Raw genomic sequence first — 20,654 nt, 5'->3', positions numbered from 1 at the left:
TGATTCTGAGATCATATCAACCATGCTTGCGATCCACTTTTCTTGCACGTGGCTTGTTGGGCATTCCTTCTCCCAAAGGCTTCTTCATAAAGAAGAAGAGGCCCCGGACACTCGCTCTCAATCGCACAAAAAAGATTGCCCTTTTTCTTCCACACTATTCCATAATATTTCCATTCAACTCTCTCCCTCTCCTATCCTATTTAGGAGCTCCGTAAGCTGTGGGCACTAACTTTAATGCGGCCATGGGCCACATCACAAGCCAAAAGTCCCTTAAATCCAGCTTGGAGGAAGACACCATGACCAAATTCCTCATTCGCCACTCGTTTCTCTTTATAATAATTTAGATTTTAAGTTTAAATAATAGAAATATATATTATATTTTCTTTTAGAAAAAAGTTGATTACCGACTAAACTGAATAAAGGGCAATAATAAGATGGGTGGCTAAGCCTTTGTTTGCTTTGAATTTAGAAATTTCTCGTGAATTCGTTCGGTAACTAAATATTTTTTTTATTTTTTATATTTAATTAAGTTGACTTTTTATAAAAGTAAAGACTAATTAATTAAATTTAGAACTTAGCCTCAAACTAAATAAGACTTAGAGTACTGGGGAGAGGTGAAAAATGTTCGGGAGTCTGTAGCTAGAGGAGCGGCCATTGTTTTACAAGCAGCCCGGGATTTTAAATGGTCAATTTTGAGCTTGACTCCAAAGAGTTGATGCACATCCTATTCCAGAAAAAATCTGAACCTCCATGGACTAATTTAAGTTTTTGGGTCCTAATATTGATCGAGTGGATTAGGTCTGAGTTAGGGGGAATAAGACATGCACCAATCCTATTTGACTTTTTTTTTTCTTTGATATGTCTAAGGCTATAACAACTAGATCAGTCAGTTTACCTGCTCTTTTACTACTAGAAAAAGGGAGATCTTACTATGGTTATATGTCCTAGAAATTAAGATATTTTTTATTAGAATTATGCATGATTTAATTAGGTTATATATAGGGCTATATCACATTGTATAGCCTTATTCTTTTCCTTTTTTTCTATGGAAAAGAATCAGACGTAGTAGACTGCAGACAATGTTTTGAAGGATTTCTGAAGGAAGAGAAGCATTCTCCTAATTAAAAAAAAAAAAAAACGAATCAATATTGGCCGTCGTGGAGGGCTGTGATTTGCGTGATAGCAAGTTCGCTGTTGGAAGCCGAGCAGGCGATCCTGACCAATCCCGATAGAAAGGTGAGAATCTAATGGTCGGTCGGTCGGTCCGTCGGTCGGCGTGGGTCGACCTGGCGCTTCTCGGATCCTTTCCCTTGCTGCAAGATCCGTTTCAAAGGACCTTGGCGTTTATTATTATTATTATTTCGACTTTTAAATTATCTATTTCTAGTTTACGCTATATATAAATAGCCAAATCTAAAAATAGCAGTGAGAGGGGAGAAAAGGGGAAGTGAATACCGAGAAAGAGAGAAGAGAGCAATCATTCGCTTTAAGCTTTGTCCACCTTTTGCCACCTCGATCGCGTTGGTTTCTATTTCTTTATCGATCGTCACCCAGAGATCTTTGCAGGTGCCGATTCCGAATCGATTCAGTCTCTGTTATCCTCGCCAATTCTTGGTGGTTTTGATCGTGTTCAATATTGTTTCAGGTACTCGATCATCGGTGTGGTTAATCTTAGATCTTATTGTATTCTTGTTTCTATCTCTTGCTTCTATCTGGTTACATAGCTGTGCGGATCATCCGATCGGATGTGCGACTTGATCGATTTTGGCATTCGATTGCTCTCGCCCGTCAGTTGCCCATTTTCTTGATTCTTTTCTCCTTGGATCGTAAGTGTGGTCGTTTGTTTTCTTCTTTTTCTTGCTTGCCATTTTAATCTGTGCTCGGATTTACGTATCACATTGGAGTGTAGTAAAAGTAACCTTCAAAGACGATCCTCCTTCATTAGAGATAAACTCTGTTTCGTTGTCTAATATTATTTTTGATCGATCTCCCTGGCATCCTGACGAGTTATTCTGGTCCATGATGATGTTTCGGTCACAATGTTGGATATATAGTGGTTTTAGATTTACCGTTGTCCTTCTCCGTTGTAAGTTTCTGGAGCTAGAGTCCGACGTCAGTGCTGAGGAAGTGTATGTCGTGGGTTTTTCCCTTCTTTTGTTGTTAGTGAAGGAGCAAGAAGAAAAAGAAAACCAGAGGGAACCTTATGTATGGATTTGTGATTAGAGAAAGGCAAACTCCAGGACATGTTAAAGTGTGTACTTTTCTAACCTGAAAGTGATATAATGATATCTGAAGTTGAGGTCTAAGTTATGGATATGGTTTGCTTTAAATTAGGTAAATAAGTGTGTTCCTTTGGGTCCAGCTTGATCATGATAAACTTACAATCTTTTAGAAAAGTATCCATAAAATTAGATGTTATGTAAATCGTCTGTCTTTGCAGCAGCTGCAGCTGACTGACAAAATTTGTATCTATAGTATGCCTACTTCGACTAGCCAAAGTATTTTTCCTATTAGCTTAGAACCATTGTGCACCAATTGGGATACTTTGATTTAACACTTTTAAGATCACAAGTCTTGTATTCAGAAGGAATTCATAATAGGAATTACTTCACGCTAAAACCGAAATTTTACTAACAGTAAATAGTTCAGTATACTATTGAGGAGTGTATATTGACTATATTCTTCAAAATTCTGGAGTTTCAGCGGAAGAATGTTGCAATCCTGGAAACTGTGGGAAGAATGAGTAGATGAAGGCTGTCAATTTGAGTGACAAATTGAAAATTAAATTGTGGAAGTGAATAGTTTATAAAACCAGAGCTGCTTCCTGCAGTACCAATAGACTACTATTAGACTCTTACAAAGGGTTTGTCTTGTTGATAATATATGGTTTGAGCTTAATCTTTTTGTGCCTGATTAGCTAGGAATGCTCTACCTTGTATGCATTTATTTGTAACTAGATTTTCATCCTGACTTCTTGTTAGATGACTCTAAATTAATATTTAGTATTTAATAATTGTTGTTAAATGTGATGATTTTATGAATTGAGATCGTAATGTGTAACTTGAATCTTTAGTGTAATTTGTACATCCATCAGTTTAACTAATTTTCAAATTGCACGTGAAGATCACGAATAATACTGCAGAATGTTAGTGTTATCCTAGTCCAACAATGTAGCATGAAACTAGAAGCCAAGATTATTCTGGGATCTGAAGATCAATTAGAGGGATTAGTTGAAATTCAAATTTCAATCTAACAGGCAGACACTTTTGGATATTATAAGTTTGTGAATGGATGTTACACTTGGGTTTTTTTTTCACCTTGGCCATGTCATTCAATATGGGATTCATGTAATATGCTGCAAAAGTTGTTTATTTAATTGGCTGTTGATATCTTTGGGGAGAAGTTCATAACTAATTGTAGTTTGACTTGCCATTTAGTTTTCAACTTATTTGCCACTGTGAAGGAGTTGGAGTTCTATTGAAGTGTGGAATATTTTTGAATTAATTTTGTTCCTTTTTATTTGATTTCCTTTTCTTTTGTGTCTGCAAATGAGCTATAAGCATTATACCCAACTGTGTATGTGAATATGTTCTAATAATTGATAATTACTTATATTTTTTTTTCAGCAAATAGTACCTATTTAGATTCCAGTGTCCACTAGAGGAAGCATTCCAGAAGATCTTTTAGGAATACAAAATGTCAGGTTCTGTGAAAAATCTGGATCCCGCTTTCCAAGGAGTTGGCCAGAGAGTGTATCCTTAGAATTAAATATATTTACATATACTTGCATTGTTTTCTCTCAAGTGTCAAGGTCTTTCACGTGACTGTCAGAGGATGTTCTCATTTAACCAGATATCTAACCATACATTTGCTTTACTGTTTGAGGTGTTTCTGTAGTATTACATGGATATATAGTGTCTCATTAGCTTCATGTTCAATGTTCTTTAACATCACATAGAGGGACAGAGATCTGGCGTATTGAGAACTTTCAGCCTGCTCCTCTGCCAAAATCAGATTATGGTAAATTCTACTGTGGGGATTCATATATCATTCTACAGGTGATTATTTCCTTTTTCTACTATTAGAATCATAGTCTAATATTTTTTTCATTTTATTTTTTAAATTTTGGTCCCTGAGTTTCTGCTTTGTTCCTGCTTACTGCAGACAACTTCTGGTAAAGGTGGTTCCTACCTCTATGATATTCATTTCTGGATTGGGAAAAATTCAAGTCAAGTATGTTAATATTATTTGTTTTCTGACAAATTATCTGTGATTCTGTGAGTTGTTCTCTTTTTTATTTATCTTGTGAATCACTGTAGGATGAAGCTGGAACTGCAGCAATCAAAACAGTTGAACTTGATGTAGTCCTTGGTGGGCGTGCTGTTCAGCACAGAGAAGTTCAAGGTCATGAATCTGACAAATTTCTTTCATACTTCAGACCATGTATTATTCCTCAGGAGGGAGGCTTTGCCTCCGGATTCAAAAAGCCAGAAGAGGAGAAATTTGAAACACGATTATATGTTTGTAGAGGAAAAAGAGTTGTGAAAGTCAAGCAGGTCGTGTAGCATTTTAGACATGTTCCTGTAAGTTCTAATATCGTACCAAGTATGGTGCATGGAAATACTAATTCAAACATTGACTCATGCAGGTTCCATTTGCTCGCTCGTCACTGAATCATGATGATGTGTTTATCTTAGATTCCGAGCGGAAAATATATCAATTCAATGGTGCTAACTCAAACATTCAAGAAAGAGCTAAATCTTTAGAAGTAATACAACATTTAAAGGATAAGTATCATGAGGGAAAATGTGATGTTGCAATTATAGGTTAGAGAACTAACCTCTTACAAACATCATTCATGTGATTGTGCCTATTGCATTCATCTCCTACTTTCTTTAACTCTGACATTTGCATCAATAATATCAGATGATGGAAAGCTTGTGGCAGAATCAGATTCAGGAGAATTCTGGGTTCTTTTTGGTGGCTTTGCACCGATTGGCAAAAGAACTATTGGTGAAGATGACATTATTCCTGAAAAAACTCCTCCAATGCTTTATTGGTACTTTTTTTTTTCTCATGCATGATGTATGTAAAGTTAGTTGAGATAATGTATCACTAGTTTGGTTCCTAAAATTTATCTTTTAACAAAAATTATCTCTAGTCGAACTTTGTGACTGAATCTTTTTGAAGATTTCAACTGAGGTGAAATTGTACAGCAGGTAATGCTTTTCCTTTTTAGTTGATAGAAGTTCTTATATTTTATTATATAATGACAAAACTTAAAATACTCTTGAATGCAAACTTGTTGGATGAGGACTACAAGTTTCTATTATTTATAATGATGTCTTTGATAGTAACTCTGCCCATGTGCGACCACTGTTCCCCATGTTAGATAAGAGGGATGTGCTAGGCAGTGGACAGTCGCCGTAAACTTTGCCAAGAAAACTATGAAATTGGACCCTTATAGATGAAAATCCATTTAGAAAGACAAACTGTTGGGACCAAAAGTGTATTTGTTGTCTATGTTTTCGCTAGCACCTCAGTTTAAATTGTTTGCTTAATAGCAGAAAAAAATTTCTTTGAAATTCTCTTAAAATTTTAAAATGTGTGGAAGCAGGTTTTACTAGTTGGCTTTTGAATCTGCTCCTCGCATTCCCTGCAAGTGATAATAATGTTCAAATGAATATTGCAAAATCCTACTATGAGGAATATCTTTCTTCTATTATGGTACAAATTAAAAGGTCTTTTCTTTTTTCTCTTTCAGTATTAATGATAGTCTGTTAAAGTTAGAAGAGAACGCAATCTCAAAAGCACTTCTGGAAAACAACAAATGTTATCTACTTGATTGTGGGGCTGAGATATTTGTTTGGGTTGGAAGGGTAACACAAGTCGAGGACAGGAAAGCTGCAAGCAAAGCTGCTGAGGTAAAAGCTTGAATTTTCTTTTTATTGTTCTCCTAATTAGGTACCCTTCCTGACATATTTTCTTTGTAGGATTTTATTATAAATCAAAACAGACCAAGAGCCACACGCATTACTCAGATTATTCAAGGTTACGAAACACATTCATTCAAGTCCAACTTTGAATCATGGCCCGCTGGCACAGGTACAGGGACCTCTAGTGGTGATGATGGAAGAGGAAAAGTAGCAGGTAGCATTAGCTCTTTTTATCTGGGATGAATGAATCTGTTTTCTATTGATTTTCGATAACACTTCCTTTTGTTTTATAGCTTTATTAAAGCAACAAGGTGTTGATGTTAAGGGAGTCTCAAAAGGTTCACCTATCAATGAGGAAGTTCCTCCTTTGCTTGAAGGAGGTGGAAAACTTCAGGTGACATTTCTTTAGCCTGTAGAAATCTGCACTTTAGCGAGATATGTTTTCTAGATTAGTGGAGAAAAATCCCTCTCTTCAAAAGTTAATTCATGCATATCCTTTCAGGTTTGGCGCATTAATGGCAGTGCCAAGACTCCAGTACCGAAGGAGGAGATTGGTAAATTTTATAGTGGAGATTGCTACCTTGTTCTTTATACCTATCATTCTGGTGACAAGAAAGAGGAATATTTCTTAACGTGTTGGATAGGAAAGGACACTAGTCAGGTAATATTGATGCTTCAGGATATAACCTCACACGAAAAAGACATTGTTTGTCATATATTTTCATACAAATACATATTTATTTATGGTACACTACAATACTTTGCTAGTGGTAGATGGATATGATGTTCTCTCTCCAAATACATAAGAACTAGTTGACTTGAAACTTGCTTGTTTTGTTAAGACTTGAATAACTTCCATGGATTCTTCATTCTTGCGCTATGCTATTCTTATATTGTGTTACGTCACTGGGCATTCCCCTGTGGCACAGGTATTATTTCCTTGTACCGAATAATTGGCAGATCTTTAATGGCTGGCTTATTGACTTAAACATCTGACCTAGGAATTGTTATCAAGTTTGTAGCTTACAAGAGGGACTTGCAATGAAAGATAGAAGGCTGACTGGTGGATATTATATATATAATTGATTTTTTTTTTCACATTTGCTACTTTAACATCTTTATTATTTTCACGTATCTGTATGGGTCTTGCCATCTGTTTTATTGCTTCATACCAATTTTGCTATTTCCTCTATCTGAATAGATCTCATTCAGGAAATTACCTTGCCCTATCTCTAGAGCAAGTCAGATAGTGTATCTCAAATCAATAGCTGAACTTCTTGAAATTTTGATTCCCTTTCTTTTTTTAATTAATAATAGAATCACAGAATGATTATAAAAGAATCGTGATTTTGTTCTGTAATAGGACCAATATGTGGTATTGTTTTCTTCCAGGATGATCAAATGACGGCGACTCGATTAGCTAATACCATGTGGAGTTCCTTAAAAGGAAGACCTGTTCAGGTACTCTTTCCATTTCTCTTACTACTTTTTAAAATATATGAGTTACTGAAGGAGGTACTATGTCTGTGATTCCTGCAGGGCCGCGTTTATCAAGGAAATGAACCACCACAATTTGTTGCACTCTTCCAACCCATGATTGTGTTGAAGGTACTTCTGCTGAAAGAATTTTGCCTCTCATGGTGTAAAGAAAGTGACAAATATGAACTTTTTGTTAATTACTTTACTGGAAAGAGCACTGCTGTACTGTCTTACTAAATGCTGTATGATTTATGCAGGGTGGGATTAGCTCTGGTTACAAGAAATTTATTGCGGACAAGAATCTGAATGATGAAACATATACTTCTGATAGTATTGCACTAATTCGAGTATCTGGCACATCACTGCATAACAACAAGGCAGTTCAAGTCGATGCGGTATGCATTAATTTTTCTTTTATATTTTAGTATGCCCTCTGCTATACTGATTTCAACAGTTGGATATGTTGTGTTCTCCGGTTAATAAGAAGCTACTTATATGAATTTCTACCACAACTTTAAACATTATGAAGTTCATTTAATTTTTTTTCTTTCCCTAGTATGAGAGATGTGACATTGGTGGATACTTTTGCTTAATAATAGTTGAAATTTTTTGAATAGTTGATAATCTTAGCCATGTTAAAATAGCAAATATAGACGAAATGTGGTTATCATTGAGAACTGATGTGCTGCAATTTCACTTTAACATGAGGAGTGGTTCATTTTCTGTAGATATTGGATGTTTGAAGGATCAGAAAAGAGGTTGATGACCGCATCCTGGCACTCTATACCTTAGTTGAGAAAATGCTACTAATTTAAGCTGTAACTGTACTTGCACCCGTCCTCTTTCTTGTATGGAATGTCTATGAAAATATATTGTATTATGTGATTTACAATTTCTCGCCCTATGAATTAGCTAATAATTGTCTGCATAAACTTTCCCCAAGGAGCCACTTGTCAGCATGCTTTGGCATTTGGCTTATTAAAGAGCTTTCTTTCAACTTGTAGAAGCACCAAGTATGCAAGTATTTATTGGTTTGCATGTAATATGAATTTTAACAAGAAAGATACTTATGCAAGGAATCCTTACCTAGCTGCACAACTGTTTATCTATGTCATCATATAGTTTTTATAGCTCCCTAAAATTAGTACTTCTATTGTCAGATTAATATGTATTTCACTATTTGTACTACCCAGAGAAATCTGTCCATTTGAATAGTTTACTCTTCTATAGAGCAACAAATATGCCCCTTGGATTTGCGCATCATTTATCTTTCTTATGCCATCTAATATGTTATACTAGCAAATTGCTACTTGGATGTAGACTGCAATCATTGATACATTGCTTGGTTCATACTATGGATTTTTTGCTACCTACTCTAGATTGCCCTATTTTTTCTCTCTTATTTCTCTCTCACATGTTGCAACTCCTTTATAGGTTACTTTCATTTGTCTTCAGCTGTAGAATGCTCTTTCAAATTTTATTGTTGTTGACAAAAATAGCTGATTTAAATATTTCCAATTTTCCATGTGTTTCTATTTGATGAAGTGTACTCATTATCCTTTCAGGTGGCAACATCTTTGTGCTCCACAGATTGTTTCCTGTTGCAATCTGGAAACTCATTATTCACATGGCATGGAAATTCAAGCACTCTTGAGCAGCAACAATGGGCTGCAAAAGTAGCAGAATTTTTGAAGGTCTAATTCCCACAAATTATACACTGTTTTAGCTTTCTTGCATCTACCAAACCTAACTATGCTTCATCTTATTTTTGTATTGTTCTTACCGTTATTAAAAAAAACATAGATGTTTTTGTGCTGAACCAGAATTACTAATACTGAGTTCAATAATTCACTTAATTCATTGGTGCTGTATATCATTAAACTGAGTACTCTAGTACTGGACTATTTAGTTTAAGGTTCTTTCCAATATGATGCTTATGATTTATTCTCCATTAATTGAACTCTTGGAAGCCCTTGTTGAGATCGAGCAGTGGAATGTGCGTGCTGCACTTACTCTTTCTAGATTTTTGGTTCTTTCTTCTGGTTGGGTGAGGTGCAATCTGACATATTTTTTCAACCTATTCTTATTGGGGTGATAATGAGCCAAGAAGCCTAGGCTTTATTTAGTTATAGGACTCTACCAACCTGTTGGGCTGCCGGCATAGTATGCATAAATCTGGCCTAAGCCTAGACACTACTGGGAGCTGCTATTGGTCTAGATGGCAATTTTTAGTTCATTCAGCCTAAATTTAGTATAGATTTCCTGAAGCTGTCATTTCTTATTTTCCCCAATCAGGCCTAGGTCCTCGAAAGCTCAAGTCTAAGTTTGAAGTGTTCGATCTCAGGCCAGACAATTGTGCTGTTGGGCTGGTCCAACCTATTGACAAACTTACATTTTGTTCCCAGAAGGACCAACTGAGTAAAATATGTTGGAAACTTATGAAAGACGGTCTGTTGAAATGACCAGAGGGGAAAATTGAGGTTACAAATTTAAAAGGACTTCACTAGTTCACTCAGGAAGACAGTTCATTTGTTCTCGAGGTGAATTTGTATAGACTATAGATTTATTCCCTTTAGTTTGACCACTCGACTTATATCTAATCAACATTTCAAATTGTATTAAAAGCCTACCTTCAATTTTGATAGTTGTAAGTACTTTTTTGCGTAGTATTTTTGTTTAGGACTAGCATTATGTTTTTGTGATCCATTTAAGAGTGAACCAGAGCTGATGTGCATTTAGAATTTATCTACTTGTTGGTATTAACTGACAGTTTGCCATCATTTTTACTTTTGGTCATTTCCGATAAACAAGTATATAAAAGGAAAAAGAGTTGATTGGCAGAAACATTAGGCAAAAGACTTTCTTTTGTTTTGGGTTCTATTGTCTTTAGACTTTTTTCCCATTTGACTAAGTATTTATACATGGGTCAGTTTTCTCTTAACTAAAGCCACTCTTTAACCTTTTCTAAAACAAGTAGATAGATGTTATCATTATTCTTGCCTCTTTAGAAAGTCTTGGCTCATTTTCTTTTCTTCCAAAAAAATTTATAGTGAACTGTAGCTCTAATGTTAAGAAATCAAAAAGAATTATCTAGCTATAATGACTAAATATAGTGTAATAGTGACAAAAATGTTTAGAAATCTTTGGTTATGACAAATTTGTTTGTATCATTGGACTCCTTTTGGTTGTTTTAGATGGATACTGGTCTTACCATCCCACTTCATTTGGCTTACTTTTTTATTTCCTATCCTACAGCCCGGTGTTGCACTGAAGCACACTAAAGAGGGAACAGAGACCTCCGCCTTTTGGTTTGCTCTTGGAGGAAAGCAAAGTCTTTCCACCAAAAAGGTCACACAAGAAGTCATTAGAGATCCTCATTTGTATACCTTTTCATTAAACAAAGGTTAGATTAAATTTTGAGAATTTTCTTTTTCTTTCATGTAATTTTCAATTAGTTTATGTATTTTTACCTTTGGCCTGACCCTATCTTATCTTTGCTTTTGTGTTTGGATGACAACTCCTCAGGAAAGATAGAGGTTTGCAAACTTACCACTAGCCTGATATAATATTCAATTTCTGATTTACTTATCTCCTGCATTTTTTTCCCATATTTCAATGATTATCCTTTTCTGCTTTCAGGTTGATGAGGTTTTTAATTTCTCTCAAGATGATTTATTGACGGAGGACATATTGATACTTGATACACATGCTGAGGTCTTCGTATGGGTTGGTCATTCTGTGGATTCGAAGGAGAAACAGAAGGCACTTGATATAGGACAAGTATGTATTGAAGTTTCTCTTTTCCTGTTGATGTATACATGTAGCATTTAATCAATCAGAAGTTCTTGTTTTTCCACAGAAATACATTAACCTTGCCGTGTCTCTAGAAGGGTTATCTCATGATGTGCCACTTTATAGCGTCGCAGAAGGAAATGAACCATGTTTCTTCACGACATACTTCTCCTGGGATGCCACAAAGGCGATGGTAATTTAATTATGTTATCTTAAAACTTTATATTGCATTTATGCAGTAAAAAATGAAATTTAATAGTGTAAGCTTACAATGTTGCCTTATAAGAACCTCTAGTGTGCATGGTAAGCAGTAGAAGGTTTTCTAATGCAGATAACTATGACACGTTTGCATAATATGTTGTAGAGATAAAGGATTTACTTGCATTGGTGTGTTTTCTCATCTTTCTGATCTGCATGAAATTTGATTTTCTTCTAGTATGTTTTACACTTTATATGCAGAACTAAAACTAATCACAACCAAGCCTTTTGCCCCAACTATTTCAGGTCGGCTGTATACAGACCTATAGATGTTAAACAAATGAAATTTGTTTTTCTGATTACTTGTTATAAACTAGAAGATTATCCTTTTTCTTGTTAAATATTGCACCATTGCATATTTCTTGCTGTTGTAGGCTAAGATGTTATCTTTGATATTAAGCAGGTTCAAGGAAATTCATTTCAAAAGAAGCTCTCACTTCTTTTTGGGACATCAGCGCATGCTTCAGAGGTAAATTGTTTCAGATCATTTGTTCTTGGTGAATTTAACTTACCTATAGCAACAATCTCAATATGCATTTGGCTATGTATACCTGGAAAGGTTTCTTTACATATGATGGTGCATAGGATTGATTATAAACGGGCCACCCTTGCCCTTTAGACCACACAACCATAATGCAGCTCAGAGGCCCAAAAAACTGGTGACATATTGGCCCAACTGGGCACTAAGGCCCATATACCAAAATTTAGTTCTCTAAACATGCACAAGAAGATCTGGATTCAATCCCATTGGCAGGGGGGCAAATTGTTCGCAGTTCATATCTTTATATGTCTTAAGAAATATGCCATCCTAGCGCACTGTAGTACACTGATATATCTTGTTCAAGTTCTGATCTTTTGTTCTAATTTTACAGTACCACCAGCAAATTTCTTGCTTGTGAAATGTTGTTTGCCGGTTGATGCCATCACTGTTCTTAATCTAATTGCTTAATGTACTAAAACTGGATATATTATCAGATTGTGTTTGTCCACAAATAATTATGTATGTGTATCTTAGTGATCTAGTCATATCTGCATCCTCAGTTTGAAACTTAATCATACTAGCCTCTATTAAGTCTCACCAATATATTTGTTAATAAAGTGCTTATGTAATTATTGGCATTCATGTATAATTAATATTCTTTTCTTTGATTATGTCAGTCTAATGATAAGTCAAACATAAGTAATGGCGGTCCAACCCAAAGGGCATCAGCAATGGCAGCCTTATCTTCTGCACTAAATCCATCTTCCAAAGCCAAAACTGTATCTCCAAAGCCATTACGTCCAAGCCAAGGTTCTCAAAGAGCAGCTGCAGTTGCTGCACTATCAGCTGTTCTAACTGCTGAACAAAAGGGACCCTCTGATTCCACTGCTCGATTCAGCAGAGGTTCTTCTCCAGTAGCACGGAAGACTATCAGCAGAGGTTCTTCCCCAATAGCACAGAAGAATATGAGCAGAGGTTCTTCCCCAGTACCACAGAAGAATATGAGCAGAGGTTCTTCCCCAGTACCACCGAAGACTATCACAGGTAAGACGGCTTCTTTTATTAAAAAATAAATGTTACTTTTGCTGAAATATTACAAGTTTATGACCTTGCTGCCATCTTTGACTTTTTATGCTGAACAAATTTTGAATGTCATATTTAATACAATTTAAATGCAGTAATGCAAGCATATGTTATTTATGTCCAAGCTGGTATTGAGTTGCTATCATTTCAAACCTATCCATCTAAAGGGATGATTATTATGTGATGTTATCCTGAATAAATTATAAGTGTAAGGTCATTTCCTGATTGCTCCTGGAGAGATCTAGGGTAAAAATTTTCAAAGTTTAATCCTGATGTTTGAGAAATCTTTAGCGTCATGGCTGTCTGAATTCCATAACATATTGAAGCAACAATAAAGTGGATTCCTTGATATAATGTAGTTCATGCATAAAGGCTTACTTTCATAACTGATGCAGCTCCTTTGAAGTCTGAAATTGCTGCCTCTGAGGCGGGGGATTCCTTAGAGGTTCCTGTTAAGAAAGAAGCTATAGAGGGAGACAGATTGGTGGCCAAGAGCAATGGAACTGATTCTGAGCCGAGACAAGAACCAAAGATAGATGAGAATGGAGGAGAAACCACATTTAGCTATGAACGGTTGAAAGCCAAGTCGAGCAATCCTGTTAGCGGAATTGATTATAAACGAAGAGAGGTTTGCAGTTCAGAACTCACTTTCTTTTAAATTATGGTATCTTTAAAGAAAAAGGACCCGGGAGTTGGAATTGTTTACAAAAGGATATTGATTTGTAATGTTTTGAATGTTCAAGGTTAAGAAAAAGTCACTCTTTTATTTTGTTTTATTGTTGCACTCTGTAGGCCTACCTATCTGATGCCGAGTTCCAGACAGTTCTTGGTATGACTAAAGAGACATTTTATAGGCAGCCCAGGTGGAAGCAAGATGTGCTGAAAAGAAAGTCGGATCTCTTCTAAGTGTATGCATTCATGACAGGGTGCAGCTCTCTAGGTCGTATATTTATTGTTATACTGTTTGTATTTTTTGCTTTGTCATCTCTGTTCTGGGTGATGCATTCATATTTTCTATTAGGCTTTGCTTGCGGTTGATGTCATGCTGCTCCCTGGTGGTTGTGCGACATATAGGGCATTCTTCCATTTTTTTTTTGTACATGAGCGTTGATGTTTCAACATGATGAGTCTCCATAGTTGTTCAGTTTGTTTGGAGTAAGGTTCATAAGTATATATATTTGTTTGATTTGATACATATAGACTGTATCTAGTTAAATACAGTACATAATTATGTGTATTGCAATGAGATGCAGGAGAAAGTTTTGATATAAATCCTTGTTGCTCTTACAATATTCTTTGCTATTTATGCCGTAATGTGCATGGAGGATGCCTCTGCTATATTAATCCTTGAAAGCTTTTCATGAGTGCTTCCGTATGGCAAGATATATGACTTTTGCATTAAATCTTGGTCAAGTATGGTTTCGTATTTTTACGTTGCACGCTATTCAAATTAGACATTTTTCACTTTTGACTTAAAAGACATGGGATGGTAAGAAATGATGTTTTTGCTCACCCTTACATGCCTCTTTTTTTTTTTTTAACTCATCAAGGTTGTGTAAAGTTTAAAGCGGCAGTGTACTCCAATAATTAATCCACTTGTTTTGACCCAAAACCTAATTTATTGAGTACAGATCTTAGGATTCATATTCGATTAGCTATTGATTTTGATTCGATCTGGTTGTTGGATTTGACATATCCGGTGTGCAGTGTGCTTCATATTGGGGTCCATGCTCTAGTATCTAATTAGTTGTTGGCTGAGTGATTCAAGAGCATCTTATCTAATTACCGCTCACAGAAGAAATGCCGGTCTTTTATGTTTTTGAAGAAAAGGTCCCGTACACTTTCATCTAAAAACAAGTAAGGTACAAAATCCCAAAGGTCCATCGTTCCAATCTTTCCACAGAGATAACTTTTTTTAAGGCCTTATTTGCTTTGAATTTAGAGATCTTCTAAATTGATTCAAGAACGCCTAGCCTAGTTCAGTAATTAAATATTCTTTTTATTTTGTTCATGTCTAACTAAGTTTACTCTTCAAATCATCAAATCTAAGAAATACGACTAATTAATCAAATTTGGGGCTTAGTCTTAAACTAACTGAGGCAGCCTAAGCATGTAATAATAGTATGAGCAGCTTGAATGTTAAAAAGCCCTTAGAAAGGGAGATATAGACGACCACCTCTTGGACCGTAAAAAAGTTGATGTTGAAGTCTCTCTTCCCACAAAGGCTTTAACAAAAGGAGTTAAAACACGACAATTATGTGCATGTGACAAGTCGGTTCCTTGCCACCACTTCTATATATATATTTTCAAATGCACTTCTCCTTCTATTGGGTGACCTCGACATCAGAGATGACAAAACTTGATATTAAATTCAACTAACGGGACTAGAACGATAGCTAAGATGACGCAGCTGATATTAAATTCAACTAACAGGGCCAGAAAGATTGATCAAATTGTTGGTATTCTTATGCCATTGCATATTCCCAGTGTCCACCCAAGTACCCACCCCAACCATCAATCACCTAGAAAGGCTAAAATAATAAAGGCCAATGTCATCTGGAAATTTCCTGCTTGTCTGACCATTTTATGCTCGTCTCCTTCAAGTGATTAGATAAAATTTTCTCTTCTTCTTCTTTTTTTCCAAAATTATATCCGTTCTGTCCTTTACTGCAGCATCTATTTATCAAATACCTTTGGCCAAAAATTGCATATAATAGAACATAAACTTCCCAATTTTAATACACCTACGTCACATGGCTGGCACATGGTAGATATACATATACATAAATATTCTCAGCAGTGCGCTTTAAGATTCGTGCGACTCGGAGATCGATCTCTCTTCCGTCCATCGTTACATCTCGCTCACCTTTTTTTTTAAGGCTTTTATGCCCATGAGATACACTGTACATACAAGCCTCGGTTATCGCGCGTGGTGCACGCACTACTGCTGCTCAGTTATCCTTGTGGAGACCCAGGAGGCGGAGATGGTGATGCGTGTCCGGTGGGTGGTCGTCCATCTTCTGCCTCTCGGCCTGCATCCAACGCCCATCGTGAGCCCTGATCATGCCTTTGTTCTCGTCCTGCCGCCAGAAGGGCGGCACCTGGTGGTGGTCTTTAAGGAAGTCACAGGCCTTGTTCACCAGAGCTGGGTCCCTCCCACTCGCTAACATAAATCTCTTACCCTTCCCGTGGTACCTATTATATTATTATAAAACATGCCTGACGATTAGAGTAAGGACAGGATAATAAATAAATAAGTAATCATCTCAACATACACAGCTGTGTTCAGTAAACTAAGTTTTCCATGGTTCAGATGACAGCTAAAGCTAATAAATTATATATGTTACCATTTGCAATTCCCAAGAAGTGGGCTGTTTGTTTATAGTTTGACTATAACTAAGCTTTCTAATAAAATTAGCATTTTTCTTGCTAATTAAGTAGTAAATTAGCATGAGAAGATCTACCCACAGGTGAGTTAAAGTAAACATACCCATCGAGTAAATGGAGGTGAGCCTCCAAGTTATGGAAGCAAGAAGGATCACTAGTCTCCTTCAAGAACGGGGAGTGCTTATGGTCCAAAGCCAACTCCACCCCGACGTGGCTATAACTCCACGGCAACCACTCGGCCAACCTCCTCACGGATTCGGGCATCCGCTCATTGACGAAGATCCCAGGAACCTTAGGCACCGTATCATGCACGTTCACGACTCTTAAAGCTTTCACGCCTAACCCTTCGAACCTCTCTTTGAACCTTCCATTACCAACCCTAGGTCCGGAGAAGGAGAACACGGTCGTCGCCGTTCTTTTACCGCCGGCACCGACGTTGGCTCCCGTCTCGGCAATGTCGTAGGCGCTTAGCATCGCCAAGGCGCTGCCTAAGCTGTGTCCGGTGACGGATATGCTCACCTCCTCCCCGGCATTGGTGTAGTGGTCGACGAGCTTGCGCACCTCGGTGAGCACCTATGTTATTAGAATATATAACAAAAAAATTAAAATTAAAATCTATTGTTTTTTTAATCGACTTTTAAGCATTATTTTAGAGTAGTCGGTGAGCTGCAGACCTGCTCTCGCGCAGAGTACTTGCAGAAGCGGCAGTTTGGGTCCTTGTCAGTATACAAGTCGGCGAAACCGGACTCGACCTTCACCGACTCGTCCGGGCACGGGATCCCCTCGTCGGCCACCGGCCGGAGGAAGTCCATGAGGTCCGCGACCCACTCGAGCCGCGTTATCGTCCCCCGCCACGCCACCACGATGTCCCTCCGCCCGAGCCGGGCGGCCGACGCGTCGGACGCCACCGCCACGTAGCCGATCCAGTTGGCGCGCTGGCTCCACGTCTTGTTGGCGGATCTCGAGGTGGTGAAGAAGTTGGGGAGGGTGATGTTGGACGTGGCGTAGAGATACCTGGTGACTTCATACCCGCAGGCGGCCATCCCGAGTGAGGGGAAGAACTTGCGGCGGTTGTACTTGCAGCTGCCGCAGTAGCGGGAGAAGGGGTCGTAGTCGAACGCGTCGTAGCAGGCCTGTGCGAACTCCCCGTAGCGGATCAGCTCGGATCGGAGGAGCGGATCCATAGGATCCAATAACCCAGCCCAGTCGTGCGCCCCTTGGATCTCGTGCCATCTCTCGGTCAACGGGTAGTGCCGCTTCCCCTCTTCTTGATTGAGATTTTCGAGCTCCGCGAGGATGGAGGAGAGGGCGGTGGCGGAGTCGTCTCTCGTGGCGGAGGGTAGATGTGTAATTTTCGATTTCTCACGGCCGCCGGCGCTTAGGGTTCGAACCGGGTTGGCTTTGTAACTAGAGGAGAAGAGAGATGGAGGAGAGTGGTGGCGGCGGTCGTGGGGGGTTAGGGCGGGGATAGATTGGGGGAGTTTTGGGCATGGGATTGCCATCTTGGAGTCAGGAGGATGGAGAAGATGGAGGTTAATTTACATATATATGTGTATATATAGGGGTTTGATCGGAAAAATGTAGGGGATAATAAAGTAAATATATTTTAATCTTGGCCTCAAATGTGAAACACATGGTTGACTAATGATTGATGGTCCATAAAGTACAACTAATCAATTGTGAAACGCCGAGTTCATGACTAAATTAACTCTTTTTTTTTTTACCGAAATAAAATATCAGTATTCCTAACAAAAATGCTGATCTAATTAGTATTTTTTAAAACGCTAATCAATTCAGTATTTTTGTTGCGAGATAATTCTTTTCCTAAATTGTTAAAAGACTAAGTTAAAAAAATTCATATACATAAAACGCTGAACAAATAAAAATATTAAATTAATCAGCGTTTTACTTAGGAAAAAAATACTAATTAGATCAACGTTTTTGTTAGAGCTACAGTGAATTAGACCCTAAATTTGAGAGTAGTCTGGTAAAAAAATTTTGGAACAAAACTAATTTAGTCAAAAACTCCTACAACTCCCACTCCCCACTGCCGGGGTGTATATTTTTTAAAAAGATCCCTCTCCATTAGTGGGGGGTGTAAATGATAAGTTTTCCAACTCAATTATTCAGGATTTAGATTTTTTTCTCTTCTAACCACATGTTTTATTGAAGCAGTGTCAAATTAAAATACCTAACAAGTAATAGTATTAGGCTTTTCTGAAAGTGAAATGAACCAAGCTGCACCTTCCACTCACTACCCCTGCTTTGAATTCAATACACATATTACAGAACAATTAATTTGTTAATATCTTGCTTAATTTGTTATTTAGATTTATAGCTATTTCCCCAATTCTTATTGATTAATTAGAATATGAGTTAGCTTGTTGTACAAGGAGTACAGCCGGCTACAAACGTGTAGGTAAAATAATTCATTTAATAGTTAATGCGTGTAATAATTATTAATTAAAGCACAAACAGTAGGTACCACCACCTCGCGACAACAAAAGGTTGTCGGATCGATTCCTGGATGTGGGAAAAAAGTTTATTTGCATGTCCGGATTAGTTTGACTCTCGCCGTCGACTTGACTCAGAGTAATAGCTATTACTCGACAGCGTTTAACTCGCAGTTATTGACCTCTGAGTAATAGTTATGATTTATATTTGACCACAAGCTCTTAAATTATTTTCTTTTCTTTTTTTTTAAAAGAAGAAGATTATTTTGTATTTTTTAGGTAATGAAATTCGGATGATCTGATAGGTTTATGCCATTACGTGACAACAACGTAGACTGCACTACGTACCATACTTTGCTAGGATAATATACCAGCTAACTATATCTTAACTACTCTAAAAATTTAAATTATTAGAAAATAGTGACTTTATATTATACATTATAATACTCTCTTTTTTTTTTCACTTTTGAGCTTAAAAATCATCTTAATAGCCTAAACAAATGGATCTAAATTAAATAGATATATATCTTATAATTTAAAAAGCGAATGTATTTTCAGTAGGATTTAAACTCAAAATTTTTATTTTGATATTATTTTAATGGAGATTTTATAAATGACACCCTATGTTTTTATAACCTGACCCCTATTTTTTTTTAATAATTCTTATTAAACAGCCTCTATTAAATGGTAACAGTAAAAGAATTTTTTATTATAATATTTAAAATAATTTATAAATATCTAAATTACTCATGTCTTCTTCAGAGGAGGGACCGAGAGGAGAAAAAAATAGTGGTGAGAATATTTTAGTAATTTAGTTTATATCATTTGGTCAAAATAATGTTAGGGTGTTAAACAAGAATTATATAAAAAAAGTAGGAGTCGGGTTACAAAATCATCAAAGACGAATCGTGAATCATAAAATAGGTAAAATATAAGATATAATTTATAAAAGATCCTATATTAATTTATTGACTATTCTAAACATCTTTTTCGGGATTCGAAGGAGTATGGACTCTGGTTTAAGAAAAGCACAGTACTTCAGGATAAGGAGAAAAATTAGTTGCGTGCTCTCATTATTATTAACTTTTGGCAATTATAGAAATTTATAAATAACATCTGCTATAATAATAAAAAGGAAGACCTTGAAAAAATTTGGGCTCAATCTTTATGTCTAATTATTGAATATATTGATAATTAATCTATCATTTCTATGAAACCAAAATTTTTTTACTGTTTTGGATGGAACCACCACAACCTGGGTGGCAAAAGATTAATATAAATGACTCTTTTGTGAGCTGAGTAGAATTGGCTTCGTAATCCGGGGGACTAACTGTGAGCCTATAATTATAGATGCTTGATATGAATATTTTAGTTCGGCACTATATACGGAGGCAACGGAAATGAAAGAGTATTTACTCTTTTTTAGGGACAAAACTATCTAAAATTTTACATCATTAAACTAACTCACCATTATCAAAATTATAAAGTTACTCGTATATACATCATGAAGCTAATTACGTTGCTGATTGGTTATTGGTTAGCCGAAGGGTGTAGATCACTAAGTTTTGATTGTACTAGGTTTTGATTTTCGACTCTAAATGAGATTTTTTATAACCAAAATAGCTAATATATAAATTTATCTTTCTTTTATAAAAAAAAGGATGGAAGAGTTCTCTTCTTTCTGCTTTCAACTTGGCAGGTTGTAGTCTAGCACTTTGTAGAGAATTCTAGATGTTCTTCAATTAATAAAAAAAAAAGGAATGGCCAAACTCCTCATGAAAGCTA

General features: G+C 36.6%; 2 protein-coding genes across 3 annotated transcripts; one reads left to right on the top strand and one right to left on the bottom strand.

Moving 5' to 3' along the window:
• Window positions 1-1,409: 1,409 nt before the first annotated feature.
• On the top strand, window positions 1,410-14,301 carry LOC140782616 (villin-2). 2 transcript variants are annotated; one of them, XM_073129281.1, is made up of 24 exons: window positions 1,410-1,566; window positions 1,646-1,826; window positions 3,627-3,752; window positions 3,959-4,058; window positions 4,165-4,233; window positions 4,320-4,556; window positions 4,649-4,826; window positions 4,927-5,059; window positions 5,765-5,924; window positions 5,994-6,150; window positions 6,230-6,330; window positions 6,439-6,597; window positions 7,329-7,397; window positions 7,476-7,544; window positions 7,673-7,810; window positions 8,981-9,109; window positions 10,671-10,818; window positions 10,941-10,951; window positions 11,055-11,195; window positions 11,275-11,400; window positions 11,869-11,934; window positions 12,624-12,990; window positions 13,425-13,657; window positions 13,822-14,301. In XM_073129281.1, exons 3-24 carry the CDS (start codon window positions 3,697-3,699, stop codon window positions 13,933-13,935), a joined length of 2,961 nt encoding a protein of 986 aa, XP_072985382.1. In that variant the 5' UTR covers window positions 1,410-1,566; window positions 1,646-1,826; window positions 3,627-3,696; the 3' UTR covers window positions 13,936-14,301. The 2 variants fall into 2 exon arrangements, with proteins under 2 accessions (XP_072985382.1, XP_072985381.1); XM_073129280.1 differs by lacking the exon at window positions 1,646-1,826 and having other exon boundaries at window positions 1,417-1,645.
• Window positions 14,302-15,721: 1,420 nt separating this feature from the next.
• Window positions 15,722-18,033, bottom strand: LOC140781669 (phospholipase A1-Igamma1, chloroplastic-like). Its single transcript, XM_073127757.1, has 3 exons — window positions 17,091-18,033; window positions 16,520-16,989; window positions 15,722-16,224 (listed from the first exon to the last, which is right to left on the bottom strand). Exons 1-3 carry the CDS (start codon window positions 17,916-17,918, stop codon window positions 15,981-15,983), a joined length of 1,542 nt encoding a protein of 513 aa, XP_072983858.1. The 5' UTR covers window positions 17,919-18,033; the 3' UTR covers window positions 15,722-15,980.
• Between the last annotated feature and the right edge of the window lie 2,621 nt (window positions 18,034-20,654).

Source organism: Typha latifolia, chromosome 2 (genome assembly GCF_019914945.1).
Source record: "Typha latifolia isolate L0001 chromosome 2, TyphaL0001v2, whole genome shotgun sequence".
Classification (NCBI taxonomy): Eukaryota; Viridiplantae; Streptophyta; class Magnoliopsida; order Poales; family Typhaceae; genus Typha; species Typha latifolia.
Note: the sequence above shows the minus strand (reverse complement) of the source record. Positions and strands in the feature narration are given on the sequence as shown.

Bases quoted from the DNA above. Each gene is read 5' to 3' on its own strand.
- LOC140782616 (XM_073129281.1), top strand. From the start codon at position 3,697: ATGTCAGGTTCTGTGAAAAATCTGGATCCCGCTTTCCAAGGAGTTGGC. The intron at 7,811-8,980 runs GTATGCATTAAT...TTATCCTTTCAG, and splicing joins AGGCAGTTCAAGTCGATGCG to GTGGCAACATCTTTGTGCTC. The intron at 12,991-13,424 runs GTAAGACGGCTT...TAACTGATGCAG, and splicing joins ACCACCGAAGACTATCACAG to CTCCTTTGAAGTCTGAAATT.
- LOC140781669 (XM_073127757.1), bottom strand. From the start codon at position 17,918: ATGGCAATCCCATGCCCAAAACTCCCCCAATCTATCCCCGCCCTAACC. The intron at 16,990-17,090 runs GTCTGCAGCTCA...CTAATAACATAG, and splicing joins AGTACTCTGCGCGAGAGCAG to GTGCTCACCGAGGTGCGCAA. The intron at 16,225-16,519 runs GTATGTTTACTT...ATAATATAATAG, and splicing joins CACCTCCATTTACTCGATGG to GTACCACGGGAAGGGTAAGA.